Raw genomic sequence first — 27,668 nt, forward strand, 5'->3', positions numbered from 1 at the left:
GCTGCTCTGTCCTTGATTCCTCTGCTTCCAAACACCGTTTTGCCCTGTTTTATCAACGTGAAAATACTTGGACGTCTCGCTTTGATCTTCCTGACTCGATCGTACCGGTGGTGAGGGTCGGGACGGACGGACGAAGGAAAGCGTGGTCTGCACGAAACGACCGCCGGGTTTGCCCCGGCCTCGCTTCATTCAAGATGCTTACGGTAACTTTGGTGTACTAACTAATGACAGATACTTCTGCCTGTAGTGCTATCTTTTCTACCGTTTTGGAAAATAGTCTGTCCGGCTGCTTTACTTCGTCAGCTTCTGTCAGACTCCCGTGGGTCGAAAGACTCTCAAAAGAGTCAAACGACGCGCATTGCCCTCTGCACTGCCTCTGCAAGATTGTCGGAGCCACGAATGCCACCTGAATGCCACCCTTACCTTCCTGGCACCTTGCTGGCTTGTACAGTATATGTAGAGAGACTGTGGAGATTTGAGCATCATACGGGACTCCATACCTTGAACAACTCCCCAGACTTAGAGTAGCTCTTTCAATGATCCAAAGCAGGGGACAGCTGGCGACATGCCTTCAGTCGTTGCTTGCCCCGAGATTCACCCGCATTTTGGTGAGCAACCAGCCACGAAGGGGGAGACTTGTCATAAGGCAGTATTCCGCAACAACAAAGCTATCAACACCAGCGTCGCCCTTTGTCTGTGATGTGTGCGTAGTGGGAGGCGGCATCGTAGGGACCGCGCTAGCGTCCGCTATTGGTAGGAGATCAGCTCGTGGAGACGAGGGTGGTGGCACTAGAACGTATATTGACTTTTTCCGAATAGCAAGGCCAGGAAGGACATCCTCCGCTCTGAAAGTGGCGCTCATTGAGGCAGGAGACTTGTATCGCAAGCCAGCGACCGAGCCGGGTGTATACTCGAATCGAGTCAGTTCCATAACGAATACGACGTTTCAGTTTTTGGAAGGTGAGTCTCGTTTTGCACCGAAATTCTCAGTCATCAGACCAGTTGGTTAAGCTCAAAATTGGTTTCTCAGATTTGGGTGTCTGGGACACCATCAGCTCCGACAGGCGGAGACCGTACTATACTATGAAGGTGCGGACAAAAACGATTTCAGGGCCTTTGTCCCTATGCTCATACATGGGACCTTCCTCTTCCTGTTGCAGGTCTGGGACGCAATAGGTAGTGGGCAAATAACTTTCGACGCATCAGAAGGGTTACCCGCCGGCATACCAGTTGATCCCATAGCACAAATTGTGGAGAATACCCACCTTCAAGCCGCGCTGGTCAACGGATTGAAGGAAAAGACGCAGGTTCACGTATACAACAACGCGAAGGTGGAGCGCATCAGCGTTGAGGCACAAGCAGGTGGAGGTGGGGAAAGCAAGGCCAGCAAGGCCATTCAATGGCCTATAGTCCAATTGGCCGATGGGCGGACGATCCAGACGAGATTGCTGGTCAGTATGTCTCTATGGCTAGACACCTTGTGTATGTAAGGATCTGACACCTTTCCCGTCTCACAGGTTGGTGCCGATGGAGCGAACTCGAGTGTACGGAGTTACGCGGGAATTGATTCGATTGGTTGGGATTACGGCCAGATGGGGATTGTAGCAACTTTGGCGGTCGATAGCCACGCTAGTGGGAACCCCAGTGCTTGGCAACGGTTTCTGCCGACCGGCCCTGTGGCTCTTCTCCCGGTAAGGCATTGCAGTTCTGATCCATAAGTGTTCTCTCCTGACTCAATCATCAAATGCAGCTCAGCGATACCCACAGCTCCCTTGTGTGGACCGTTTCAGCAAAGCTTGCACCCCTTCTTTGCTCGCTTCCGTCCAAGGACTTCACCGCCTTGCTCAACGCCGCTCTCACTCTGCCATGGAAAGACGTTGAATTTCTCTGCTCCCAGATCTCCAAGGAGGGTGTGCCGCTTGTAGATTTTGACGCTGAAGTCTCGTGGAGTCACGAAAGGCTTGCCACCAATCAAGCGGCTAGAGTTAGGAGGAAGGCAACGTTTAAGCCTCCGGGAGTATTGAGCGTGGTGGAGAAGACTAGAGCGGCCTTTCCGTTGAGGTTGAGGAATTCAGAGAATTACATTGGAGACAGGGTTGCTTTGATTGGGTATGTAAGGATGCGTTTGACCAGTTTGAATGTTGTGCTTGATTAACGCCATCGTTTCCCACTCCACAGTGATGCTGCCCATACGGTCCACCCTCTGGCAGGGCAAGGTCTAAATCTGGGTTTGGCAGATGCGGAGCTTTTAGCAGATGTCCTGGCTGACGCACTCGACGTAGGATCAGATATTGGTGGGTGAAGAGGAAACATCTTCCCCGAGCTCCTCTTTCCCATATCTCACATCCTCATCCCATCGGAAGGTCATCCCCACGTCCTCCAAAACTACTCGCGCGGCCGATACCTTCCCAACCTCGTCATGATGAAATCCATCGACTCGATCGGCAAGTTATTCAAAACGGAAAATGCGCTGATCGCGAAAGTGAGGTCTGCTGGGTTCAATGTCGTGGATGCCTTGGGGCCCCTCAAACGCGGGATTGTCGGGTTTGCTTCGTAATTGATGCTGACTACTGTAGAAACAGCAGCGAGCTACATGTAGATTGGAATAGGACACATTTGTAGCATATGAAGTTTGCGCATTCGACGCTTTGCTGTTGCTTTATACATGGAAGGTGGTTCTGGCGGTTGATTAAAAGAGTAGTAATACCGGGTACCAGTTACGATCGGAGTAACGGCATACAGTACCAGTTACTCCGGTATGCGTGGACGGTCCAACACGTCCTCGCCTCCTGAACTTTACATTACAGTACGGTAGGAAGCTGGGTAGGAAGCCACGCTTGTCCACAATAGCTTTTTCCACCGAAACTGACCAACGCCGTTGAGACGACACAACCGTTTGCGATGAGCGACAGAGACGAGTTCAAAGAGCAAGTGTACTCCGTTGTCCAGAGGATACCCAAAGGACGGGTCACTTCTTATGGTAAGCAAACCCCGATTGGCAGCGCATTACTACTTTCCGCTTCCAGCTACACAGGGCCTGTCTCCTTCCCTTCCAACCTCCATGACCGTGTCCTCCCTCACAGGCCACATAGCAAAGCTCATAAACCACCCCCGTCACGCACGGCACGTCGGTACAGCAATGCGAGAGTCGCCCCCTAACCTGCCGTGGCAGAGGGTAGTCTCATTTCAAGGCAAGATCTCGCCACGCGTCCCACTCGATAACTGCGCGCGGCAGGCCCAGTTGTTGAGGCAAGAGGGCGTGGTAGTTGAGGCGGATGAGATGGGCTTGTTTTGTGTGGATTTGACGCTTTATGGGTGGTTTCCTGCGGAGGCGGCGGGGAGTGGGGACGTGCAGATTGGGGGAACGTGACTTCTGATGAAGGGATGGTATTTCATCAGAGAAGGTTCGTAGTGGATGCTGGGGTTCTGATTGTGTTGTAAATATATAAATATCTCGAATGATAGCTACAGATGATGCGTCTATGTATATGAACAATGAATAAGAACCTAGCAGGTTACCATACTCCCATCCCCACTCATTTGGCGAACCGCACACTCCTGGCCAAATCCTTCTTGATACCGGTCGTTTCTCCCGCATAGCCAGCCTTGCTCTCCTTCTGCACCACTCTCTTGAAACTCTTGAGTTTCTTTTGTGCTTGCTCGAAACGCATGCGCTTCTTGACACGTGGGTTGCGCGCTTCTTTCGGACGGTAGGGGGTGAGACCCTTGTTGGAGAGGATCTTGTAGGTCGCAGGTCGTTTGCGGGTTTCTTCCATGGCATCGGGATCGTCGAATCTGTTGATTGATTTTGGAAGTAAGATATGAGACATTGGCCAAATACTACTGGGTGAGTCAAAAGGAACACACCTCGACATTTCGGCTGCGACTTCCTTCTCGACCCGTATCCTGTCGTCCTTCTCACTCTTCTTCTGTTTCTTCGCAGATGCGATGTTCTCGTAATATGCAAGAGCGTCTTCATCCACTTCTGGCGCATCATCTTCCTCGGCGTCATCGCCGCGAGTGCGCTTGCGTCCCTTTGCCGGCGCTTCCTTGTCAAAGTCAGGCATCTCACCGAAGCCGTTATCGAGGCCGCCCATGTCGGCACCCTCGTTGTCCGAGTTGTTCTCTAGGTCGTCTGGCTTTCCAAACAGGCGTGACGGTTGGACGGCTTTCGTTTCGGGCTGTTCCGCTCCGGGGATGATGAGCTTGCCGAATTTGTCGCGGTAGGGGATGTCATCGTCACCTCCGGCGTTGCGGGCAAGCCGCTTTTGCCGTGCCGTGATAGCCTATTTGAAAGACACTGCTCAGCACATGTACTTCTCCACTCGCATTGATTGAAGAACCGGCTTACCTGGTCAACTTTTGTCACATGGAACTTGAGACTCCTCTTCCGCGCGATCTTGTCATCGATGTCCAGTTCATCAATCTCATTCGATTCCCCAAAGTCGTTGGCGATCTGACGAGCGGCTTTAGCCTGGACAGACTTCTTCTTCTTGTCCTTTCCGATTGGCACGTAGGATTCCTCCGGTATCTCGTACTGCTTCGCCGACTTCTTTCCATTCACCTCCCGTGCAGCCTTCGTCTTCTTCGCTAGCTTCGTTTTTGGTGCTTCGAATTCCTCGGACTCCTCTTCGAGCCCTTCGTCCGCATCTTCCTGCTCTTCCACTTCGAGCTCCTCGACCTCAACCTCACCGCTTATCAGAGCCTCGATGTCGGCCTGCAAATCTGGCATGCCCCGACGCAAGCGCCTCTTCTCCTTTCTCCTCCTCTTTCTCCTCTTCCTTTGCGCTGCGGCGTCTTCATCGCTGTCAGCTTCACTCGATTCATCATCGTCGGAATCCACCTTTCCTTCGACCCGGGCTTCGAGATTCGCCAGTAACTCACGTAACTGAACAAGTGATTGGACAACTGGGTGAGATTGGACGTTGACACCAGCTGGCGGGTTTGCGCGCAATGACAGGTAGAAGGCCACATTTGTGGAATATGTCACCAACAGACCTACAGATATATACATGATAAGTGCATGCGATGCGAGACGCGGACGACCAACATACTCCGAGGTACTCACGGTATTTAAGTTCCAAGTACTCTCTTGCCCGAGCAATACCCGATTTGATGGAGCCGTCTTCTGGCTTGCAGCTCCATTTCAGGGTTGGCCCGACGACCTCCCGACACTCCTCCCATCGTTCCCGGAATTCAGCAAGCAAGCCGACAATGTCAGGAATGCTAGCTTCCGCAATCTTTACAAGCTCCTCCTGAGGCAAGGAGCTAGTGTCCTTCGAAACGACCTCCACTTCCGTCAATGCGGAAGGAAGTAGGTTGAGCGGGAAAGATGAGGATAGTCCAAGATGATCTAAATCGTCCTCGTCCATTGTAACGGGTGTCGCTTCGGTTGTAGTCTCGCCTGCGACTCGCTTCGCAAAGCTGTCGCCAAAGTCATCCAAAAAATCCTCTTCCCGGATCTGGCTCACTCGGAGACGTTGCAATCGAAGCGCTTCCTCCTCTTCAGCTTTCGCGTCCTCCTCATCCGTGGCATCGTTCGCGTCATAGTACATCTTCCTCGACTTTCCCCATGCCCTTTCATCCATTTCATCGGCATTTGCACCCTTCTTCTTCGATGTCTTCCCGGCTGCTTCAGCTTCATCTTCCTCCTGACCATAGACGTCATCGTCGCTGTCAAGACCTGCACCGCCTTTCAGCCCCATCTGCAGCTTTTTTAGCAGAGCCTCATCCTCGTCATCCTCGTCGTCCTCATCGTCAGAGTCTTCCAGCCCCAACCCGAAAACGTCTTCGTCGGCCTCCTCGTCCTCGTCTTGTCCGCGCCTGCGCCTTTGGTACAACTTGGCATCATCTATGGAGATAGACTCCCGCTGTTGATGAAACTCATCCTCCGAGTCGAGACCGACGTTTTCCAAGTCAGCCGACGCTCCGACTTTGTAGTCCTCCATTTCGTCTCTGGACGCGGTGTTCGGCCGGTTGAGCTTGTTCCTTCCACCCTTTTTCCGCGCCATTTTGTTTGCGTTTTTTTGGCGAAGGGATTTCAGGCGGCTGTTAGAGGTTGTGATAGGCGGCTTGCTAAGAGTTCACCTCCACGGGTGGGTCTGTGACAAATAATGGCTTCCGACGGCCAGGGAAAGCAAACGTCAACCACTAGTTTCGAATCCGGTCGGGGGCCTGCTCCGTGAGACAGAAAAACGATATAAGCTCAGCTTCCTTTCGCAGGAGGGACGCAGTAAGTGCTTTGTCGATGCCGCTAAGTGTAAAGTATGTTCTGGGTCTCGCATGCAGCCTACAAAAACAGGCGAAAGCAAAGAGAGCCTGAGAGCGAGCGTGTGCATAAGCGACAGTCACGTGACGACTCGCTCGGTTCAATTGTCGAGGGGGCACTGGCGCTCTACTTTCCCTCTCGCATTCAAGGCAACGCAGATCAGCAAAGTACCCAGTCGGGCACAGCACAACACGTAGACTACCTGAACTATTTACACCTCGTCGCTCCCGGACCTGAAGTCGCTCGCTCAAACGCTATAGTGTCGTTGTTTCCAACTTCTCGCTTTCGATTTTCGCGATGGCAAGTTCAGTATCGCCGTCGGCAAGCCCACCACGCCGCGGGCGATCGCCAGAGGGCTCAGCTAAGAGCGAAAGGGGCTCCAAGTCTCCTTCACGCAGTCCCTCCGCCTCGCCCGGTCCTCGGCCTTCGTCTCGGTCACCCTCGCCAGAGTCAGAGTCAAATTCCCAGGCGACCCATGAAGATCAAGATGGTGCGAGGGTCCCGCTCGCCGCAGTCACGAATACCAATGGGTCCGCCGGACAAGTAAAGGAAAGTCGAATTACAAAGCCAGACAACATAATAGGAAGAGCAGGAGGGGCATACATTCCTCCAGCACGGCTGCGTGCGATGCAGGCGGCTATAACGGACAAAAGCAGCCCAGAATATCAGCGCATGACATGGGAAGCTCTGAAGAAGTCTCTCAACGGTCTTATCAACAAAGTCAACACAGCAAACATCAAGAATATCGTGGTAGAATTGTTTGGAGAGAATCTCGTACGGGGTCGTGGGTTATTATGTCGAAGCATCATGAAGGCGCAGGCGGCTTCCCTGCCATTCACGCCGGTGTATGCAGCATTGATTGCTGTCATCAACACCAAGTTCCCTCAGATCGGCGAGCTTCTCCTCACCAGACTGGTACAGCAATTCCGACGTGCATACAAACGTAGCGACAAAGCTGTCTGTTTGGCGAACGCAAAGTTTCTGGCCCACCTGGTCAACCAAAAAGTTGCACACGAGATCGTGGCATTGCAGCTACTGACACTCTTGTTGGAACGACCAACCGATGATTCCGTCGAAGTGGCCGTCGGCTTCATGCGAGACTGTGGAGCATACCTCACGGATGTGTCGCCGAAGGCTTGCAATGGTGTCTTCGACCGGTTCCGAGCGATCCTGCACGAGAGCACTATCGATAAGCGAACACAGTACATGGTTGAAGTGCTCTTCCAAGTTCGTAAGGACAAGTTCAAGGACAATCTCGCTGTTCCAGAGGAGCTGGATCTTGTTGATGAGGATGACCAAATGACACATATGGTTGGGTTGAGCGACGAAGATCTGAACGTCGAGGAGGGGCTGAACGTTTTCAAGTTCGACACCAATTACCTCGGGAGTGAAGAAATCTATCAACAAATGAAGAAAGAGATTTTAGGCGAAGGATCAGACGATGAAAGCGATGACGATGGGAGTGAGGAGGAGTCCGGAGAGGAGTCGGAAGAAGAGTCGGAAGCCATTCAAAAAGCACAGGAACGATTGCAGATTCAGGACGAGACGAACACCAATCTCATCAACTTGCGCCGAGCGATCTACCTCACGATCATGTCGAGTTTGAACTTCGAGGAGTGTGCTCACAAGCTGATGAGGCTGAAGATTCAGCCAGGACAGGAGTCGGAACTGGTGAACATGATCACTGAATGTTGCGGGCAGGAACGGACGTACGTCAATTTCTACGGTCTGCTGGGCGAACGGTTCTGCCGTATCAACAAAGGATGGTCGGACGCTTTCTGCGCATCCTTCGAGGAAACATATAAGACCATTCACCGTTACGAAACTAACCGTCTGCGTAACATTGCGAAGTTCTTCGCTCACCTGCTCTCGTCGGACGCATTGACCTGGGAAGTGTTCGCCCTGGTCCGTCTCACCGAGGCCGATACCACCTCTTCGTCGCGTATCTTCATCAAAATCCTCTTCCAAGATCTCGTTGAAGCGTTCGGTTTGAAGAACCTGGATAATCGCCTCCGGGACCCCAGCATGATCGTTCAAGTCAATACCCCTGGGGGATATGTTACACGTGGCGTCTTCGAAGGGCTGTTCCCGAAAGACAACCCGCGCAACACGCGTTTCGCCATCAATTACTTCACTAGTATCGGGTTGGGAGGCCTCACCGAAGATCTTCGTGAGTTCTTGAAGAACGCGCCAAAGCTCATCATGGCTCAGCAACAGGAAGTGGAATCGGACAGCGATAGCAGCACTAGTTCCGACTCGGACTCGGACTCGTCATCTGATTCAGATTCGGACAGTGATTCAGATTCGGACGGTAGCACTTCATCGTCCGACTCGGAGTCTGACCGAGAAGTCGATCGGAGGAAACGTGCCTCCAGCCGCAGGAGCCGTTCCCCGGTGGCCAGGAACGGCGGCCGCAGAAGTGATGATGATATCGACCGGCGTCGCCCCGAAGTTCGGCGGGACAGCAGAGATGACCGCTATGGCGGCGATCGCCGACGCAGCCCTACCCGCAAACGTAGCCGCAGCCGTGATCGGGACGACAGACGCGGGGACAAGGATAAGGACGACGTACGCGGCGACAGAGATAGGGATGCGAGGCGGTATGATGAGCGTAGCCGGGATGACCGTAGACGCGGGTCGGATGATCGGGGTTATGAGAGATCGTCGAGGCGGGAGAGGAGCAGTGAGAGGAATGGAAAACGGTACAGAAGCCCTTCCAGGTCCCCGTCCCGAGACCGCCGGGACTCGAAGTACCAGCGTAGATAGAAGGAAGGGCGTAAGGACATAATATGGAAAAGAGTCCCGGCGGAACTGGGGTCTTCTCGGAGTGTCTGCTGTCTTTACCGATGTGACAGATTGGGTGGTGTTTTTTGAATTCTATGTCATTGATAGCACAATGCTTTTAGGAGTTATGTACATGATGATTCATAACATGCCAGTGGGAGTTGAAACTCGTATGGAGTGACAGATCAGTGTCAGCGTAAAGCTGCTAGGAACTTCCAAAAATAAATGACTATCTAATCGTAATCGTGGATCTCGAGATACCAAGGGGAATTCGTCTTGACAACCTCACTTCCCAGAGTTCCAGGCTTTGAACAAGCTATGTGTCCGACTCTCCTTCGCCTTGGCCTGCTCCCTCTTCAACCTGGCAGCCTTCCTCGCTTCCTCCTCTTTCTTCTTCTGGAGGGCCTTGCTTGCTCCGAACCGCGGCTTGGCAATGTTCGCCGGGTTGTTCGTATAATCATCGTCGCTGTTGTCCGCGTCAGGATTGAGTGACTCGCCGTCCGGGTTGACGTCTGTTTGTTTGAGGATTTGCAATAGTTCTTCTTGTTCGCTTCGTGCGTACAGGTAGAGTTTTGGCCGCTCTGAGGCGGGGATGAGTTGCTCGAGACTTGGGATGATCTATAGAGATAAAGATTGGGCAGTGAGTATCCTATTCCCTAGTGCACGGTAGGAGCAGTCCAAGCGTACCTTGTACTCATAACCCTGATCAATCAAAAACGTCTTCCTCTTCGCGCTAAACTGCACCTCCTCCGTATCCTTCGTGACCAGGGTATAAAATCGGCTTTTGAACCCCTCCTCATTCCTCCGCTTCGCTCGCAAGATACGACCCATACGCTGTGCTTCCTGCCTACGACTTCCAAACATGGACGAGATCTGGATCAAGCAGGTCGCTTCGGGCAGATCCAAGGAGGTGTCTCCGACTTTTGATAAGAAGACCGTCTGGAAGGAACCTGGTCCGGACGCGCGGAACTTTTTGAGAACGATGGAACGCTCGGCGTTGGAGGTTTTGCCGTAGATGAATGGCTTTCGCATTCTTCGAGCGTAGTACTGCACAAAAAGAAGGTTAGTGAGTTTGGGCGTGTGAAACCGAGGGTCGAAGTTCATATTTACAGCCAGAGCGAACACGTTATCGGAAAACACGATGATCTTATCACCAGCAGCTTCGCGAGCCTTGATGAGGTACTCGCAAGCTTGATATTTGCTAGGATTCATGACGGTCAAGAGTCGTCGTTTCCTACATATCGCCGAATCAGTCATCCGTTGTCAGGTTGGGAAGCTGCATTATATACTCACCCTGCATGTTTGCTATCCATGTACTCCTGGTAGAATTCGGACGTCATTCCGCACCAGACTTCGGTCGCCTAGGGAACACACCTCGTGAGTCTACGAATCATTCTTGGAAGTCCCAACAATTCCATATGCACCTCGACTTTAGCAATGTGTCCCCGGTTAGCAAGATCCATCCAATTCGCCTCGAATAGCTTAGGCCCAATGAGGAAATTCAGATCCTCGATCTTATCATCCTCTCTCACCAGCGTCGCCGTCAGTCCCAGCTTTGTATGAGCGGACACCGTAGTCAAAACTCGTCGGAAAACGTTCGCAGGTACGACGTGCACCTCGTCAAGAATCATCAGGCCCCATTCGACTGAGTTGATCCACTCAATCATTCGCGCGGTAGCAGCGGATCGCTCTCCGGAGTGCGAGATCATGGTGTATGTCGACACTACGATTCCGGCATCGCCGACGAATTTGTGCTTTTCGTCGGAGGTGAACTTTGCTATTTGCCCTTCCTTTAGACTGGTCCAATTCCGGAACTCCTTCGTCCATTGGTCAACCGACAGCGCGTTGGTGCAAAGAACCAATGTGCTCTTCTTGACCGTACATGCAGCAGTGATCCCAACCAGAGTCTTTCCCGCACCCGTTGGTAGAACAATGATCCCAGATCTGGCACGACCGCCACCTCCTCCGAACATCTTGCTCAGACTCTTCTCCTGGTAATCACGGATAGATGTTCTTGGGCTCAGATCCATATCGAGATTGGGGGTAAGAGCGTCATGTCTGAAATCGTATTCCTCCATCAAAGGGTAATCCATTCCAATGCAGTGCTTTTTCACTTCCTCAACGAGCGGCTTCGAGATTTCGAAAGAGTGAACAAACTCCGACTCGTCCTCCAAATCATCCTCCCCATCGTCCATAGAATCGAGGGTGATGACGGCTCCCAATTCTCCTTCGTCTGCTTTGGACACGTCCGTTCCTTTCGCATTTATGGCCGAGCCATTTGGTTTAGCGAGAAACGATGGGATGCTGTCATCGTCTGGACGGATGACACGAGCTTTGGCAATGTCAGGATTCGTGAGAAGTCGTTTCAAGACATCGGGATAGGTTGACTCAATGAAGTATCTACGGTCTACTGTTTAGCTAAGACAGCATATGATACCATTTCGGCAGCCACACTGCATACCTGTTGTCTTTCAGAACCAGCTTCGCTTTCCCGTAGGCCATGGTGCATTCTTTGATGAATTTACGAACTCTTTCGGGGAGTGTGACTTTCGAGAATCGCTCCAGAACGGCCAGAATGGTATCTGTTTCCATCCCCACGGATACCGCCGCGTATAATGAGTACGCTGTGAGTTTGAATTCATGGATTCGCGACGGTCGACTGACAGGTTCGGCAATGGTAATCAAAAAGTCTTGCGCCTGCACAGCTAAAGGCGAGAACGCTTCAAGGATAATACGCCCGTCATCGCAAACCCAGAGGGGCCTGTGCTTGTGATCGGGCTTTTGTTCCAAGAATGTATAATCTGAAGAGAAACGGTTGGACACCACATCCTTAATGACCGATTTGTCTGCTTGGTCTGTATCCACCGCCTCCACTGTGAACCGGGCGAAACGGGACGGATCGGTGTAGTGCTCTTTGATATGTGCTTCTGGGTCAACATCCATCTCCTCCATCTTTGGTTGCTGGACTGGCTGCGGCGCAGCTGGCAGCTTCAGCCTGATACTTGGCTTCCCATTCGCCCCATTCGCAGCTGGAGTATTCGCCTTGCCATTCTGGTTCTCGAGATTCGAGGTGGAGGGAGAAATCGTAGGCGGCGCCTCTTTGCGCCTCTTATTGGGTGGGTCGAGAAGACCCTTCCCAAAAGCCGATGCAGGCCTCTTTGCAGAGACTATTCATGACATCAGGATAGAAAGAATATCCGTGAGACATGATAGCCAAAGAAAACCCTTCAAAAGGATACATAGCCTAGCCTATCATGGCAACTCACAGCTGGAAGACAGTGCTGGGGCTGGCGCGCTCAACGTCGCCAACAACGGGTTGCTTGACATGACGCCAAAGAAGTGTCGTTCAGTAAGAGCAGGTTTACTTATCCGGATCAGCTAGAGGAAAGCCTGCAGGAAGGCCTTCAGGATAATCGCTTTCCAGCTGCCAAAATTACCACAAGTCAGTCGGAGAGGCGACGCAGCCGATGCAAGGGTCCGGAGACACTAGCAAGAGTCGCAACCCTATTCAAATCGTCCGCTTTTGATATCAGATACAGCAAAGCGCATGTTCGAGTTCGGTGGTGCAGTGAGCGTCTAGCGGATGAGAGGTGCTTAGCGCAGTGATTCCTGCACAACAGACGTCGACATCGCTGTGCAAAGGCAAGCCTTTAGCAAGTGGAGCGGGGAGGCTGGGCAGCGAGCGAGTTCACGTGACTGTGATAAATTCAAATCTGCAAGGTTGCACCCTTGGGAGCCCTTGGTTCCTGGCGTGGAGCCTGAGGTCGGGTTTTGGTGCAAGACCTGCGACCAGTCGGCAAACAGTCTATGCAGCGGATATGTGCCCTCTCGCTTGAGTGATTCCGCCGAAGTTCTTGATAGTGGAGGCATTTTTGGTTGAAGTCGCTTTCACCGCCGTACAGCCGTGGAAGAATCGCCGTCAGTTAGAGGAAACCCTGCTATCGACTTGTACCAAAAGCCCAGTCCTCGCCTGGCTCCTTACTGTTGATCACCAATAAAGGTCCCTTAGCCGCATCATAGTATCTTCAGAATGTTCAACGGTGATGCCGACAGTGTGTTCGACCTGTTCGACGAAGAAGGAGAAGATGCACCCGTCATTGTGCCCAGCATATCGTTGAAACGCAAAGAACCGACCCATGGACAGAAGGTTGAAGGGTCCGCAGAGAAGAAAGTGAAAACGGCGGATTTCCGGTCAATGCAGATGGATGCGGAGATGCCGGTCGTAGCGGATGACGTGGAAGAGAGCGTTGACCACCAATTCGAGCTTGGGCCCGACGCATTAGCAGGTGATCTGGATGCGAAATCCTCGGCTGACGGACAGGCCGCCGCTAGCGATGCAAGTGCAGTGAATGGTGACGGGAAGCCGGTCGACGAAAAAGGAAAGCCCCTCGTCATCAAGCATCAAGTCAGGCATCAGGTTGCACTTCCACCAAACTTTCCATACGTGCCAATATCGCAACATGTACCGCCCGAAGAGCCCGCCAGAGTGTATCCGTTTGTCCTCGATCCTTTCCAACGAACTGCTATCCACAGTATTCAGAGAGAAGAATCCGTACTGGTTGCTGCCCATACCAGTGCTGGTAAAACAGTCGTGGCCGAGTATGCCATCGCACATAGTCTGAAGAGGAAGCAGCGTGTTATCTACACGAGTCCCATCAAGGTATGCACTCAATCTGCACATCGAGGCTCTCGCGATATGTAACTCACACGAACATTGTGTATAGGCTTTATCAAATCAAAAGTACAGAGAGTTGCTGCAGGAGTTTGGGGATGTTGGGTTGATGACCGGTGATGTCACCATCAATCCGCAGGCCGGATGTCTCGTCATGACGACTGAGATTCTGCGATCCATGCTGTATCGGGGAAGTGAGATCATCAGAGAAGTTGCGTGGATCATTTTCGACGAAGTGCATTACATGAGAGACAAAGGTGGGTTTGCATTGCCGTCCTTCCCTACAAATTCATTTGTCTAATGCTCCAACTTACCCAAACCAGTTCGTGGTGTCGTGTGGGAGGAAACAATCATTCTGATACCCGATAAAGTTCACTTCGTCTTCCTGTCCGCGACAATTCCGAACGCCATGCAATTCGCCGAATGGATCTGCAAAATGCACAAGCAGCCATGCCACGTTGTCTACACTGATTTCCGACCAACGCCATTGCAGCACTATTTGTTCCCTGCTGGCGGCGATGGTATCCATTTGGCGGTCGATGAAAAGAGCGTCTTCCGAGAGGATAACTTCCAGCGTGCGATTGCCCAATTAGGCGGAGAGAAAAGTGATGGTGGGAGAGGTGGAGGACGAGGAGGGAGAGGTGGCAGAGGAGGAAGGGGCGGCAGAGGTGGGGGTAGAGGCGGGAAAGTCGATCAAAGTACAGCAGGTACGTAAGCCAACCCACAGCCTTTGCAGATTCGGAGACCTAACACAGTCCATACAGGAACAACCGACTTGTACAAGATCATCAAGATGATCATGACGAAAAACTATCACCCGGTCATCGTTTTCTCCTTCTCAAAGCGTGAATGTGAGGGGAACGCATTGATTCTGTCCAAACTGGACCTCACGAGCACCGAGGAGAAAGCAATGGTGGACGCCATTTTCAATAATGCCATCGCATCGCTGAGCGAAGACGATCGCGGCCTGCCGCAGATTGAGCATCTATTGCCGCTGCTTAGACGTGGAATCGGAATCCATCACTCTGGACTGCTGCCCATCTTGAAGGAAGTGATCGAGATTCTCTTCCAAGAGGGTTTGCTGAAGGTCTTGTTCGCGACAGAGACGTTCTCCATCGGTCTGAACATGCCTGCCAAAACCGTCGTGTTCACTGCAGTACGAAAGTGGGATGGGAAGGAACAACGTTACCTCGGCGGAGGAGAGTACATTCAAATGAGTGGACGTGCCGGACGTCGTGGTCTGGATGATCGTGGAATCGTCATTCTTATGATTGATGAGAAAATGGAACCCGATGTTGCCAAGACGATGTTGAAAGGAGTCGCTGACCCACTCAACTCCGCGTTCCATCTGACGTACTCGATGATTCTGAACCTGCTTCGCATCGAAGGAATCAGCCCGGAATTCATTCTGGAAAGGAGTTTCATTCAGTTCCAAGCGCACTCGAAAATACCAGAACTCAAGAAAGGTTCGTACATTCCCCTTGCATGAGATTTTCCATGTGATTTAAGTTAACAACCCGTTTCTGCGTGCAGAACTGTCTATTTACGAACGGCGTATCGATCAGTTGGTCATCCCGCAAGAGCAGCAGATTCAGGAATACTACCAGATCCGACAACAACTTGATCAGTACAATCGTGATATCCGCGACGTTGTGAACCACCCTCAGCATTGCTTAGCGTTTGCGCAAGCCGGCCGTCTCGTTCATATTCGGATAAAGGCGCCATCGGAGTCAGAGGACAAGGAGTACGATTTTGGCTGGGGTATAGTCATCAACTTCACCAAGATTGTACCAAAGATCAAGGGCAACGACATGACGGCAGCCCCGGAAGCACCAAAGATCGTCGTCGATGTCTTGATGCGCTGTGCACCGGGAACGGAGAACGGAAGCAAAACGCCGAAGCCCTGTCCACCAGACGTTGAGAAGGGCGACATGCTCGTGATACCATGTACTTTGAGCTCGATCGCCGGATGGAGCAGTGTCCGAGTGCACGTTCAGACCAAGGACGTGAAGAGCGCCGACTACAGGAATCAGATGTGGAAGACCTTGAGGGAAGTCGGAAAGCGCTTCCCTGATGGAGTACCGCACTTGGACCCCGTTGAGGATATGAGAATCGTGGACGATGGTTTCAAGAAGCTCTTGAAGGTACCTTCGACTAGCGTGGAGAAAGGTTGCAATGGTACTGATTGCCTTACCCTTTAAATAGCGAGTCGCCCTCTTAGAGCAGAAGCTCTTCTCAAACCCACTTCATGGCTCCACCGAACTCAACGACCTCTACGACCTGTTCGAAACCAAAGTTGAGCTCAACTCCAAGATGAAGGAGATGAAGAAACAGATTTCGGCAACAGAAAGCGTCGTCCAGTTGGAAGAATTGAAGTGTAGACGACGAGTATTACGACGACTCGGGTACACCACCGACGCGGACGTCATTGAGATGAAAGGACGGGTCGCTTGTGAGATCTCGGCGGGAGACGAGCTGCTGCTTACGGAAATGATCTTCAACGGTGCTTTCAACGATCTGACGGTCGACCAGGTCGTCAGTTTGTTGAGCTGCTTCACTTTCGGTGAGAAGGTAAGCCTTCATCACTCAAGCTAAAGTCGTCTTGCGCAATTTATCTGATCACTGGTATTCCTCAGGTGAGCGACACTCCCGCAAAAGTCCGCGAAGACCTAGCCGTGCCGCTCCGCCAGATGCAAGAATCCGCCCGCCGAATCGCGCGCGTGTCGCAGGAATCGAAACTGACCATCGACGAAGAAGAGTACATCCAGTCGTTCCGCCCGGAGCTGATGGACGTGACTTACGCGTGGTGCCAAGGAGCCAAGTTCAGCCAGATTTGCAAAATGACCGATGTCTTTGAGGGCAGTATCATTCGCTCTATGAGGAGGCTGGAGGAGCTGTTGAGGCAGATGGTTGCTGCTGCTAAGAGCATTGGAAACACGGATCTGGAGAACAAGTTTGCGGAAGGTATGGACCAGCTGTTTCCTTTTCCCTTCCCCGTGTGTTCTTGGTGTTTCTGAGACTGACTGTTGCATATTGCAGGCATCAACAAGATCAAGCGCGATATCGTCTTCGCCGGAAGCTTGTACCTGTGAGGACTAGTTGTCGACTTTCCCACAAACGTTTGACGGGCCTTCCCCAAGTGCATGCGGATTATTTGAACACTTGCCCGCTGTCTACCAACAACAGCCGACGTCACCAACCTCGCTACCACCAGCCATGCTGCCAATACTAATAGCTCGGTGTGGAAAAGCAAGTCGATCATTGTTTATGAGTTTGTACCTATCTACTTAGAGCATCGGGGGGGATCAACATTAGCGAATCATACCTCACCCCGATCCAATGTATCTGATTTTTTGCGTTTATGTCATATGAAACATTTGATACACTCCGAGAGTTACGGGCGGGAACTCTCCCATGCAGTACGCCGCATTCCAAACCCTTCCACACGCAAAATGCTATATTACTAATGATTACTGAGCCTATTCTACATGCAAGAACCCATCACTTCAACTGCGCCCAATGGGCCAGGAAGTTGCTCATCCGCGTCGCATCGAAGCCGAGCGCGTGCTGGGTGATGAATTTGATCATGAGTTTGGGATTCTCAGCCGTCATTTCATCGCACGCCTGCTTCGTTAGCCGCCACACGACCACGTCGGTTGCGGCGACGAGGCGGCAGGTGTGTGGGCGGTTGGAGAAGAGTTCGAGCTCGCCGACCTGCAAGAAAAAAAAAAGGCGGGTGTGAGTATGCGCATACGAAATATCGCATCGGTGTTGAATGAGAATCACGCGGTACAATGCCCCACTTACCATCGCACCAGGCAACAACGTCTCCACAACCTTCAACTTATCCGTCCTACTCTCATTGTCAGGTATCGAAAGCACAAGCTCCCCCTGCTGCACAAGGTAGATATCCCTCGACTCCTCACCGGGTATCCAAAACACCGTATGTTTCACCGCCTCGACGCGCTCGAACCGTGATTCGACGAACCGGAGCAGTTCTGCGTCAAAGTCTTGCGGTTCGGACGAGGCTTGGAGGAGCGCGGCGACGATGCCGAGGTGCTCGGCGGCGGGGGGTGGGGTTATGGGGGTTTCTTTGAAGACTAGGGAGGCGGCGTTGAGGACGGCGACTTGGCGGGGGGTTACGCCGAGGCCTGTGTCTTTGCGTTGGTTGACGCGGTCTGCGATGTCGTGTCTTGTTGGGATTTCTATGAATACGAAGGCAGGAGGATATCAGTATTCCGCTGCAAATGGGTTATCTTGTATTGAAAAGACGTCACTGAACATACCCATGCCAACACCAGCGGGTACAAGATCCTTCCTCGTCATCGTATGATAATACGTAACAAGCAACTGATTCTCGCACCACTCCAGCGCCTCATTGACATCCTCAAACGCATGTATCAGAAAATCGCTAATAAGATCGTCCTCAACCTCCTCCTCCTCAAACAACCCACTCTGCGCCAACGTCCTCCCCACCGTCGACAGCCCGGCAAACACAAGATGGATGTTCTTCTCACGCAGCACGCGCTTGATACGGTGGAAGGATTCCAGGGCCGAATAGTCGATTCCGTAGATGAGGGAAAAGTCGAGGACGATGAAGCGAAGTTGGGAGTGCGACGCGATGGACGACGCGATATGAACGTCGAGCTGGTTGATGGTTCCAAAGAAGATGAACCCTTGCAATTTAATGATCTGGATCTGGTCGCCGACCTGGTCCAAGAACGCTTGCTGCCTATAAAGACGATGCACAGTCGACCGAAGCTGCGCGCCACTGTACGTAGACCGAATCACCGACCGGCGCGCGTACATCACGACAAAGAAGATACACGCCATGATGACTCCCGCGAGGATACCCTCAGTGAACCCGACGATGCCCATGATGGACACGATCGAGAGGATGGTCATGTATTCGAGCATGTGGATGCCGGTGTTCCACGTGTCCCAGACGCTCTCTTTGAGGAGGTCGATGCCGAGGTGGAAGATGAGGGAGCCGACGACGATGGTGGGGACAAAGCCGATCACTTTCCCGCCTGCCATCCAGACCGCGCCTGTGCCTAGGGCGAGGAGGAGGCCGCCGGTTACGGAATTGCCGCCGGATCGGATGTATAGGATCGAGTTGGAGTAAACGAGGTAGTTCTGAGTCGTTCCGAAGAGACCGGAGACGAGGTTACTGACTCCATGGCCGATGAGTTCGCGGTTCAGGTCAACGTCTTGGTGGGTCGACACGGCCAGCGCTGGCACGTTGATCGGAACATGCAGGATCCCAAAAAAAGCCAGCGCGAGTTGCGTCGGTATAGTGGCCGGGATAGCGCCCCAATCCACGACCCCAAAATCAAAGTAGGTCCAGAACTCGTAGAACTTAGCCGGTGGGCCCTCAGGGAGACTGATAAGCCATCCCGCGGACCGGACATCCTCGATGGAGAAACGGCCGATGAAGACGATGATGTAGAATAAGATCGGGATGCACACGTAGAAGATGGGGACGAAGAGGGCGTGGTGGATACGCCGTTGCATCAACTTGAGGGAGATGGCCAGTGCCAGGGATGCGCCCCAAAGCTTGAACGAGGAGAGTTGGAAGATGTCGTGCAGGTACTGCATGGTGTATGCGGTGGTGATGCCCGTGGTGACTTCGACACCTGTTAACAGCAGGAAGAAACCGATGCCTCCGATGCAACCCACGAGAATGTGACGTGGGAAGAACTGGACAAGGTTTCCGAGTTTGAAGATTCCGAGGAGGAGGAATACGGTTCCTGTTAGCAGCGTACTCATGGCGTACGCGACCATGATGGTCGCCAGGATGGCATGATTGCTTGAACCACGCATTTCGGAATGGATTGTCCGGCATATTATATGCAAGAAGGGCATGACTTCAATCATCTTCAGAATTGAAAACCGTGAGATGTGTGGCCTTTCGTGGCTGAATGTGACCGCGCCTAAATCAAACTTACCATGCTTCCAACGGCTCCTTTGAAAGCAGATCCACCAAGGGTATATACAAGTTGGGAGATGACCGTACTAAAAGAGTGAATGGATCGCGTCACTAGGTGCCTCCCGGGAAGATTCGATAACAGGCGCTTCCTCACCTCGCCAAAAACATGGAAATGCCACTTTGAATAGCAGTGTCGGGTATATAACCATCCGCGCTAGGGAAAATGATGATACCATAGGACATCTGTTGAAGCGTAGAGATGAGAAACGATCCAGGTATATCCAGGGTCCTCTCGAGTGATGAACATACCGCATCCAGCAGATTGAGAATTAAAGCCAAAACGACCGCGGGCATAGTAGCAAACACAAAGCCAATGTAGTTCACAATGTCTCTCGGCCGGAAAGCTTTCAGATGAGCGTGGTACTTCGAGCTATAATCGCCGAATCGTCCTGTCAAGGTGTGGCGCCGGGAGCCGCGATCCGCAGCGATGTGCCTCGGTAATGCCTCGACATCGTGGTCGTACTCTCGTGGGGCGTGGCGACTTGGCGACGCTTTGCGTTGTTGCCTACCAGCAAGCCATTTCTGGTTTTGTGCGCCCCTTTCTGCGTTTTCCTGCAAAAGCGGTGTCGATTCGGAGGATGGGTCCTCACCCTCGCCTTCATGTTCATCAGCAATTGTTTGCTCCTCTACCGAGAGTGCAAGTTGGCGAAGAGCGCTGAGCTGCGAAACCTGTCGCTGACGTGCAAAAGCGTCCTGTTTGCTCGGACTCAGAGCGGCATCAAATGACGCCGTCCTCTTCCCTTTTGATGGACGCTTCATATCGTCTGCCCGTTCCTCGCTACTCATCGAGCCTTTCCCCAGCGGGGAAGCCGTGCCTACACGATACGATCGCGTATCCGCCTTGTAGGACTGGGGTTCAAGCGACGGCTTGCTTGATGCCAGTTGTAGTTCGCGGTATGTCCATGAAAGGGTTTGCTGACGGTTTTCAGCTGCTGAGCGCGTTAACGAATCTTCATTGAATGCTGTCAACAAGAAATTGAGACAACTGGTTAGGATTCGCGTGTGATGGTCCGACGGTTGGATGGTTGAATGACACCCTGCTCGCTCCGCTCGCGACGAGAAGTTTGGGCTGGGTCGATGAGGGGAGTATTGCGCCTTTGGCGCAAGGAACTCGCTCCGCTCCGGCTCCCATCGCACACCAGAAGGCGTTCGCGTCGACCTATCGTTCTCCCACACCGAACCATCCCTGCGCCTCGCTTCGCTCGTTGCAGACAACAACCATCGCTCACGTCGCTCGCGACTCCCGTTACTCACACTCGTCAGACCTCGGATTGGAGCTAGAATAGTAGCTTCTGGAGAGAGGAACACTGAGCCTTCCTTTGCCAAAAGAGTTCGCTCTAGTGAGTCTTGTCGAGCCTGACGGCAACACCGGAGTAGTACTGGTTGGTGAGAGTTCGCCCGTTAGGTGGTCGTCCTCCGTTTCCGGGGTAGCTTTTCTGACGGGTATGGGTATGGAGGAAGTTGAGGAACTAGCCGAGTGGGGCTCGATGGCGTCAGTCGGGTCCTCGTTGTTGTTGTTGTTGTTGTGATTGGAGGCCATAGCTTATGTCTTATGCCTGGGAATGGAGAACGTGCTGTCGTCTGAGAGGAGAGCCAGCCTTACACCCCCTCTAACAGTTAAGTCCGCCGGTTCGACGAGTGCCAGTGTAACCCCAAGCTTGTGTTGTCCCCCCGACTACCGCACTTCGCAAGGGTTGCGGAATTCTCGGGCCCAAATGACGCCTTTCGTATGACCGCAGCGAGTGACAGGGTCTGCGTCTCCAAGCGGCGTTTGCCTTTGAGGGAGGGGATACTGTATGAGTGGAGGGAGGACAGTGGAGGCCCGCAGTCCATACAGTCCACACACAAGAGACGGGGGGGGAAGGCCGTGAGAAAAAAGCGGAGGGCCCGATGGAAAGTGAAGCCCCCGATTCGCCTTCCTGACAATCGACCCCCATTATTATGGGAGGGACTCGCATGAGTCGCATCTCGCGATCGATGATGTCAAAAGTGCAGCCTCACTTGCGTTCGTTTAGTGACTCTAAGTCTCTGTGATTCGCACCAAGAGATCGACCCGCGCACCATCCAGAGTCACAAATGAAATGCTGGGCTCCTCCCGCTACCATGTGGATTGTGGCAGCAACACTCGGAAGACGCGCCCCCATTGGCTGCCCGCCAATTTGATGGCTCTGGGTTTTGCGTTTCGCTCAACCCTCGCGCTTTCCTTTCCTTTTCGCACACCCCCCTTTTTTTTTTCTATTCAGTACAGTATATACGACTCTGTTATGAGGCATACCCTGCGCTATGCCCGGGTGCTGCCCAACCATAGAGGCATTCGTCTGGCAAGCTCTTTTTTCGGTCGTTTTGGCCGGCGCCTGAGGTATGAAGTTCGGAAACGCGAGGCAATCTCAACAAACGACGATTGCGATTCTAATGACCTTTCGTCGCGTCGCCAGCAGAGAACCTCCAGCCGACGTCCCTTGGCCTCAGGTGGAGAACCATACCTCGATGCATCATGGGCGGAGTAGGACCGATCCGTTCAAATACATGGAAGACGCGCGGGATGAGGTTCGCACACTCGTCGCCGCGTGGTTAAATAATAACGCGGGCTGGAGCTGTTTCCCGGTCGACAGAGAACAAAGGCCGCATACTTTGCCGAAAGCAGGTCCGATTGAACCTCGTTTGGTTGGAAGTGCGCCCGGTTATTGAAGTTTCCGTGGAAATCATGGAATACAGATACGCAGAGCATCAACTACGAAAGGCAGGGAGCTTGACCCGGCGTCTCGCTAAGGTTGAATTACAGGACCTCCTCCTTAGAATACCATCGATCGGTTCATTGGCGTTGAAGTTTGACATCCACAGGAGCTCCATCGGACAATCCCATCCGCCAGTCCTCGCGACCTGCCCGATCAAATCGGACCGTGGCTATACTGGACGAAATGGGTGGACGGAGGAGTGATACATATGCGAAAGCATGTGGATGTCGGCGTCGATGTATGTTTAGCAGTAATCCCAGTCGGAAATCCTTGGAGTAACGAAAAATGAAACGACAATCTCGCTAGGAAATCCTTTTGGACACCAGATATGTGCCCAACAATGTCACAAAATGCTCGATATCGGATGATCACAAAGTCTTGGCATATCTTACGGCCAAAGCAACCGATGAGCAAGGAACTTTACATATTCTGCCCCTTGGTGGCCGATCCGAGGCCGACGGAACACCGCGGGTGATGGTATGCAACACCTTATTGCACCCTGGAATATATCGTCGATGTCGGACATGACCATTTCCGGAATAGGCCCACCGCGTGACCGGCGTTTTCAACTTTGTGTGGGCAGATGGTCATAGATCCATATACTATACCCGACTGGATCCAACACTGCGGGCCTTAAAGGTGCATAATCCCGCGAGGGCCAGGCTGGACTCGTGCGATCCATGGGGGTGGGCTGACGAGCATTCCGTCAGGTGTACAAACATTCTGTACTCGATCATGGAACAGAGGATGCGTTGATGTACGAGGAGGCGGACGAAGCGTTTTTTTTGGATGTATCTAGCAGTAGGGATAAGGTAGCTTCTAGCTTTGAAGACTCGTTAGCATCTCGGGATTAGCATACCTATTGATCATCCCTTGTACGTAGAGATATGTATTCATCAATTGTAATTCCACCGAGACTTCTGAAGCATTGGCTATCCGGTCCGATCCGAGTGGGTCTGAGATATCTGCAACACCCGTTGTGGTCATCCCTAGATCAACAGGCACCAACTACTTCGTGGATCACCATGGGGTGAGCAAAACTCGCCACCCGCTCTCTTTCGCTGCCCCTTACATATACCGCATTCCGAACTAGGACTCTTTCTACCTCCTCCACAACCATCAATCCCCAACAATGTCCCTCGGCGCCCTCCCCTCCACCCTCTCAAAAGCCACATGGTCCGCCGTCCAACCCATCATCACAACCGACTCCGACAGCACAATCGAAGGCATCGAGCTCTTCCGCGACTTTGCGTTCTTGTACGGCAAGGAACGCGGCGTGGCTGAGTTGACGTGTTTTGACTTTAGAACTCGTGAGACGGTGGTTGTCGAGACGGAGGAGAAGATCGCGAGTGCTGCTCCTGGGACGAACTTGGTATGGCGCGGTGGTGCGATGGATGTGTGTGCGGGGGGAAAGTTTCGCTGATGGGATTTTTGTTTTTGTGTAGACGTATGACACCGCCAAGGTCCGCTTTAAATCCTCCTCGCCGTTAGTGATGGATAAAGTGTATGAATATGACATGGAGCTGAGGACGCTCAGGACACTGTCATGTCAGAGACCTGAAGGTAATGCAAAAAGTCATGTGTCGACGCATCAGCACTGGGGCAGAAGTGCTGATATCCCGTGTCCAGGCATCAACCCGGACGATTTTGTAGTCGAACGTGTGTTCGTGAGTGCTAGGGACGGTGTGCAGGTTCCCGTCACACTCTTACGGCCAAAGTCGAGGATACGGGATGGCAGGTAAGGGTCATATCTGGTTCGCTGGCAGAGTATCCCCTACCCTCCTCCTCCTGACAATCTTGATACACAGGAACCCAGTAGTCATCCGCGCGTACGGTGCTTACGGTACGACATTCTCATCTCTCCCGAGTACTGCACAACACTCTCCATTGACGCCGGGATATAACAGGAGTCAGCCTCGAGCCCCATTTCCGCCTCGAAGCCATGCCCCTAATCCGACGCGGATTCATCATTGCCTTGGCGCATGTCAGGTAAATGCCCGCGAGCCCTAAAATGCATCCCAGGGACCGGAGTTGATCACAATATTGATTCCACCTGTAGGGGCGGCAGCGAGATGGGAGCTGCGTGGTATGACATGGGCCGACTGATGAACAAGCGGAATTCGATGAACGATCTTGTCGATGTTGTCGAATATCTCGTGAGGGAGAGGTGGACTGAGCCGGGGTTGGTGGTTGGGCATGGGACGAGTGCTGGGGGTATGCTCGTCGGTATGTCGCAGTTTGAAGCCCCACCCACAAGACATCCATCGCATCTCACACACTGATCCGCAACCCCAGCAAGCGCCTGGCATCAAAGACCGGACCTTTTCCGCTGCCTCATCCTGCACGTCCCCTTCCTCGACCCCCTCTCCTCCATGCTCTCCGCCACCTCTCCGCTCGCACCCGCCGAACGCAGCGAATGGGGCGACCCCCTCACTTCCCCCGCCGCATTCGACTACATCTCCTCCTACGCGCCCTACGACAACCTCTCAAGTGTCTCCGCGGGGTGCAGGACGAGTATGTTGGTGACGGTGTCGAGTGAGGATATGAGGGTGCCGGCTTGGCAGGGGTTGAAGTGGGTGAGTAGGTTGAGGAGGGGGTGGCCGGGGGTTTATGGACCGGGGGTGGAGGGGAAGGGAGGGCCGAGGCTGCTGTTGAGGGTGGTGGATGATCAGGGGCATGTTGTGGGTACGATGGGGGGCAGGTTGGAGAGAGCGGCGGTGGAGTGTGGGTTTATTTTGAGGGAGCTGGGTATGGAGTAGTAGGGAGGGTTATCGCCCCGTGAAAGTGAAGTATCTCACCTTTTATGGCCCTGTTGAACTTAAATATGAGCGCACCTTTTCGCATAACCTGGTATGGGCTCCGTGATAAATATGGACGTCTGATGTGTCCTGCCTAGAAATCTGATGAGAAAGGTGAGCCGAACGTGGCTTGATTGGATGCGCGGCGGCGACGCGTTCAAAGCACGGCCAGTGGTCACACCCAAAGCCACGGCAAGGCCCACTCATATAGACCGGATCGGTTGGGAAACCCCCTTCGACGCTTCGGTCATTCCAAACGTCTCGACGAGGTCCTCCCACAGGGTACAGCAAGCAACAACCACCTTCCGCTCTTTCCTTAAAGGACCTCATTTTCCCTCTCCCGCTGCTGCCCCAGGGAGGTACCTCGTCGTCATGTTGACCTCCGACCAAACCCATACCTCCTTAGACTTGCTGAGTTCGTACCCTGCCCTGTATGTGAGCGGTCTGTTGCCGACCATCAACGAACTGGACATTGCGAACGTCTTGAATAATATCGGGATGGAAGCTAAAGTTCGGATCGAACGGGACGCTCAGACGGGCGCTCCGTTGGGGACTATTATCTTTCGCCACCTTCCCGACGGTACTGTCGTCTTGGCTCTTGACTCAGTGGGCAGCGCAGTGGAGACTCACTATACTTTTCAATAGCCCTTCGCTTCTACGCAACGGTCAACGGAAGCATGTTTCTGGGCAGCAAAGCTCATTTAACGTTCAAAGACGGGAACATGAATTTTTCGACCACCTCCGGGGCCAAACCGATAGTCGCGAAACATATCCCACTCGGAATCAATTCCCTGGCCTTCTACGACCAAGTCGTTGGTTTTGGTCCGATCATGTCATGCAAAGTCATGCTTGATCGGTGCGGAACTGAGGCGTTTGCGCTGCTGCAATTTGAGAAACAGGATGATGCGGAGAGGTGTTTGGCGCAGATGAACGGGACGTCTGTTCGCGGAAAGACTTTGTAAGTGTGACATGGTGATTCGGACGTCCTCTGCTGTCTCAGCAAGCTCATAATGAACGGAATGAACGCTGCAGGGCCCTCGCATGGAAATACGAAAAGAAGAGCCCCTACCAGTACCCATCCGTGCGCCCGTCCTCCACTCTCTTCGGCCAACAAAGTTCTGCAGACACCACCGACGCACCTCAGGCGTCCAGCAGTCACGTATCGACCTCATCCATCAAGACCGTCGCACAAGCAAACCAATGGGGACCGCTTACCCCACCAGGGTCACCATCTGTGACCACCCTAGTTGAGAAGAAAACTCCCAACCCCAACGCCGCACCATGGACTCCGTCGGCCAGCCCTGAATCTAGCCCGGGCTACCCGTTCCCTGCATCCGCAAGCGGGACCGTCGAAGCCAACACAACTGTGGACTGGAAAAAGGCGTGGGAAGCCAAGAACGCTCCTGTCCCACCTATTTCCCGTACCCTGGACGCCAGGAACCTGTACGTCAAGAACCTCGAGGACTCCGTCGACAATGTCGAGCTCTTCAACATGTTCCGCAAATTCGGCCGCGTCATCTCCGCCCGTGTGATGAGAGACGAGCCGGATGGGACAAGCAGAGGTTTTGGATTTGTCTCGTTTGACACTGCCGAGCAGGCTGCTCGCGCGTTGCAGGAGATGCATGGCGCGGAGTTTGGCCGAAAGACGCTTGTCGTTAACATCGCTGAACCGAAGGGGTACCGGCAGACAAAGTTGGCGCGGATTCATGGTGCCAAAGTCGGCAGCGTATGAGCGGAGCGGTCCGGCGTATATATTATTGATCCCTTTTTTTCCTCAGGAAGACAGTTATTCCCCTATACCTTACCTCATGCATACTCAAGTTATAGTTATAGATAGAAACGCACTCCCTTCAGAGAACATCACCATATATCACCATATATCACCTCACCACTCCCACGCAATGTAAAACGAATAAATAAAAGAAAAAAAATGAGACCTTTCCTCTCGCAGACGACCAACTCAAATGCCTTAAAGGATGCAAGGATATATGGCTGACTATTTATTAGATGGTTTCACGACCACGATCCTCACTTTGTGGGTAACTGGTGGGTATGTGATGGTTGTGGCTCTTATTGCTTTGATCGCCCGTCAACGCGCGCACAACAGGGGGGAACAATCCCCCATTTGCGCTCAGCCTTCCTACATATGCAGCCTTTCCCACCCCCGGAAGAACGCTTTCCCCCTATCTTCTCGCATTGCTCGCTTGCTCCCAAGGGTGCTTGCTCCAAGGTCTTTAGCTACTTTCGCCCGCTCGGAACAGCAGTAGGGGGCTCAAGAAGAGTTGAGGTAGCAAGTGAGAAAAAGGAGGGGTGAGGTGGGTACAGAACAACTGTGGGAAAGTTCACGTTCGTGCTTTCGGACCATTCCTGGGTAAATGCGAGACCTACGAAACTCAGGCCGTCTCTTGCATGGTATCGTCTC

The 27,668-nt window shown here is 52.8% G+C and overlaps 8 protein-coding genes across 8 annotated transcripts; 5 read left to right on the forward strand and 3 right to left on the reverse strand.

Moving 5' to 3' along the window:
- The first annotated feature begins 372 nt into the window (after positions 1-372).
- EV422DRAFT_523003 (uncharacterized protein) lies at positions 373-2,905 on the forward strand. Its single transcript, XM_053069872.1, has 9 exons — positions 373-753; positions 820-960; positions 1,031-1,089; positions 1,161-1,451; positions 1,518-1,691; positions 1,751-2,109; positions 2,179-2,294; positions 2,364-2,823; positions 2,884-2,905. Exons 1-8 carry the CDS (start codon positions 537-539, stop codon positions 2,555-2,557), a joined length of 1,551 nt encoding a protein of 516 aa, XP_052927189.1. The 5' UTR covers positions 373-536; the 3' UTR covers positions 2,558-2,823; positions 2,884-2,905.
- On the forward strand, positions 2,902-3,370 carry EV422DRAFT_494146 (MGMT family protein; the record flags this gene model as incomplete). The annotated part of the gene is made up of 2 exons (XM_053067719.1): positions 2,902-2,980; positions 3,084-3,370. The coding sequence occupies 2 exons, from the start codon at positions 2,902-2,904 to the stop codon at positions 3,368-3,370; spliced, it is 366 nt and encodes a 121-aa protein (XP_052927190.1).
- An 83-nt stretch (positions 3,371-3,453) lies between these two features.
- Positions 3,454-6,282, reverse strand: EV422DRAFT_387990 (Sas10 C-terminal domain-containing protein). The gene is made up of 4 exons (XM_053066830.1): positions 5,069-6,282; positions 4,352-4,998; positions 3,868-4,286; positions 3,454-3,795 (listed from the first exon to the last, which is right to left on the reverse strand). The coding sequence occupies exons 1-4, from the start codon at positions 6,009-6,011 to the stop codon at positions 3,537-3,539; spliced, it is 2,268 nt and encodes a 755-aa protein (XP_052927191.1). The 5' UTR covers positions 6,012-6,282; the 3' UTR covers positions 3,454-3,536.
- Positions 6,283-6,565: 283 nt separating this feature from the next.
- Positions 6,566-9,034, forward strand: EV422DRAFT_494278 (armadillo-type protein; the record flags this gene model as incomplete). The annotated part of the gene is made up of 2 exons (XM_053067734.1): positions 6,566-8,538; positions 8,950-9,034. 2 exons carry the CDS (start codon positions 6,566-6,568, stop codon positions 9,032-9,034), a joined length of 2,058 nt encoding a protein of 685 aa, XP_052927192.1.
- Positions 9,035-9,337: 303 nt separating this feature from the next.
- On the reverse strand, positions 9,338-12,379 carry EV422DRAFT_505057 (P-loop containing nucleoside triphosphate hydrolase protein; the record flags this gene model as incomplete). Its single annotated transcript, XM_053068463.1, has 6 exons — positions 9,338-9,670; positions 9,740-10,286; positions 10,346-10,413; positions 10,477-11,452; positions 11,514-12,219; positions 12,319-12,379. The coding sequence occupies 6 exons, from the start codon at positions 12,377-12,379 to the stop codon at positions 9,338-9,340; spliced, it is 2,691 nt and encodes an 896-aa protein (XP_052927193.1).
- A 606-nt stretch (positions 12,380-12,985) lies between these two features.
- EV422DRAFT_388292 (rRNA-processing arch domain-containing protein) lies at positions 12,986-16,951 on the forward strand. The gene is made up of 8 exons (XM_053066831.1): positions 12,986-13,712; positions 13,777-13,981; positions 14,048-14,431; positions 14,489-15,190; positions 15,258-15,868; positions 15,930-16,295; positions 16,361-16,688; positions 16,764-16,951. Exons 1-8 carry the CDS (start codon positions 13,083-13,085, stop codon positions 16,814-16,816), a joined length of 3,279 nt encoding a protein of 1,092 aa, XP_052927194.1. The 5' UTR covers positions 12,986-13,082; the 3' UTR covers positions 16,817-16,951.
- A 274-nt stretch (positions 16,952-17,225) lies between these two features.
- On the reverse strand, positions 17,226-21,655 carry EV422DRAFT_618718 (sulfate transporter family-domain-containing protein; the record flags this gene model as incomplete). The annotated part of the gene is made up of 7 exons (XM_053074047.1): positions 20,968-21,655; positions 19,963-20,675; positions 19,808-19,896; positions 19,673-19,739; positions 18,011-19,601; positions 17,532-17,929; positions 17,226-17,438 (listed from the first exon to the last, which is right to left on the reverse strand). Exons 1-7 carry the CDS (start codon positions 21,251-21,253, stop codon positions 17,226-17,228), a joined length of 3,357 nt encoding a protein of 1,118 aa, XP_052927195.1. The 5' UTR covers positions 21,254-21,655.
- Positions 21,656-21,900: 245 nt separating this feature from the next.
- EV422DRAFT_618719 (prolyl oligopeptidase family-domain-containing protein) lies at positions 21,901-27,274 on the forward strand. The gene is made up of 19 exons (XM_053074048.1): positions 21,901-22,072; positions 22,152-22,260; positions 22,326-22,357; positions 22,429-22,483; positions 22,555-22,686; positions 22,755-22,925; positions 22,992-23,087; positions 23,159-23,260; positions 23,332-23,478; positions 23,542-23,820; positions 23,894-24,011; positions 24,078-24,186; positions 24,257-24,291; positions 24,356-24,437; positions 24,508-24,674; positions 24,744-25,196; positions 25,602-25,826; positions 25,892-26,204; positions 26,279-27,274. Exons 1-19 carry the CDS (start codon positions 21,978-21,980, stop codon positions 26,976-26,978), a joined length of 3,420 nt encoding a protein of 1,139 aa, XP_052927196.1. The 5' UTR covers positions 21,901-21,977; the 3' UTR covers positions 26,979-27,274.
- Positions 27,275-27,668: the final 394 nt, after the last annotated feature.

This window comes from Fimicolochytrium jonesii (assembly GCF_025526975.1).
Source record: "Fimicolochytrium jonesii strain JEL569 chromosome Unknown EV422scaffold_6, whole genome shotgun sequence".
Classification (NCBI taxonomy): Eukaryota; Fungi; Chytridiomycota; class Chytridiomycetes; order Spizellomycetales; family Powellomycetaceae; genus Fimicolochytrium; species Fimicolochytrium jonesii.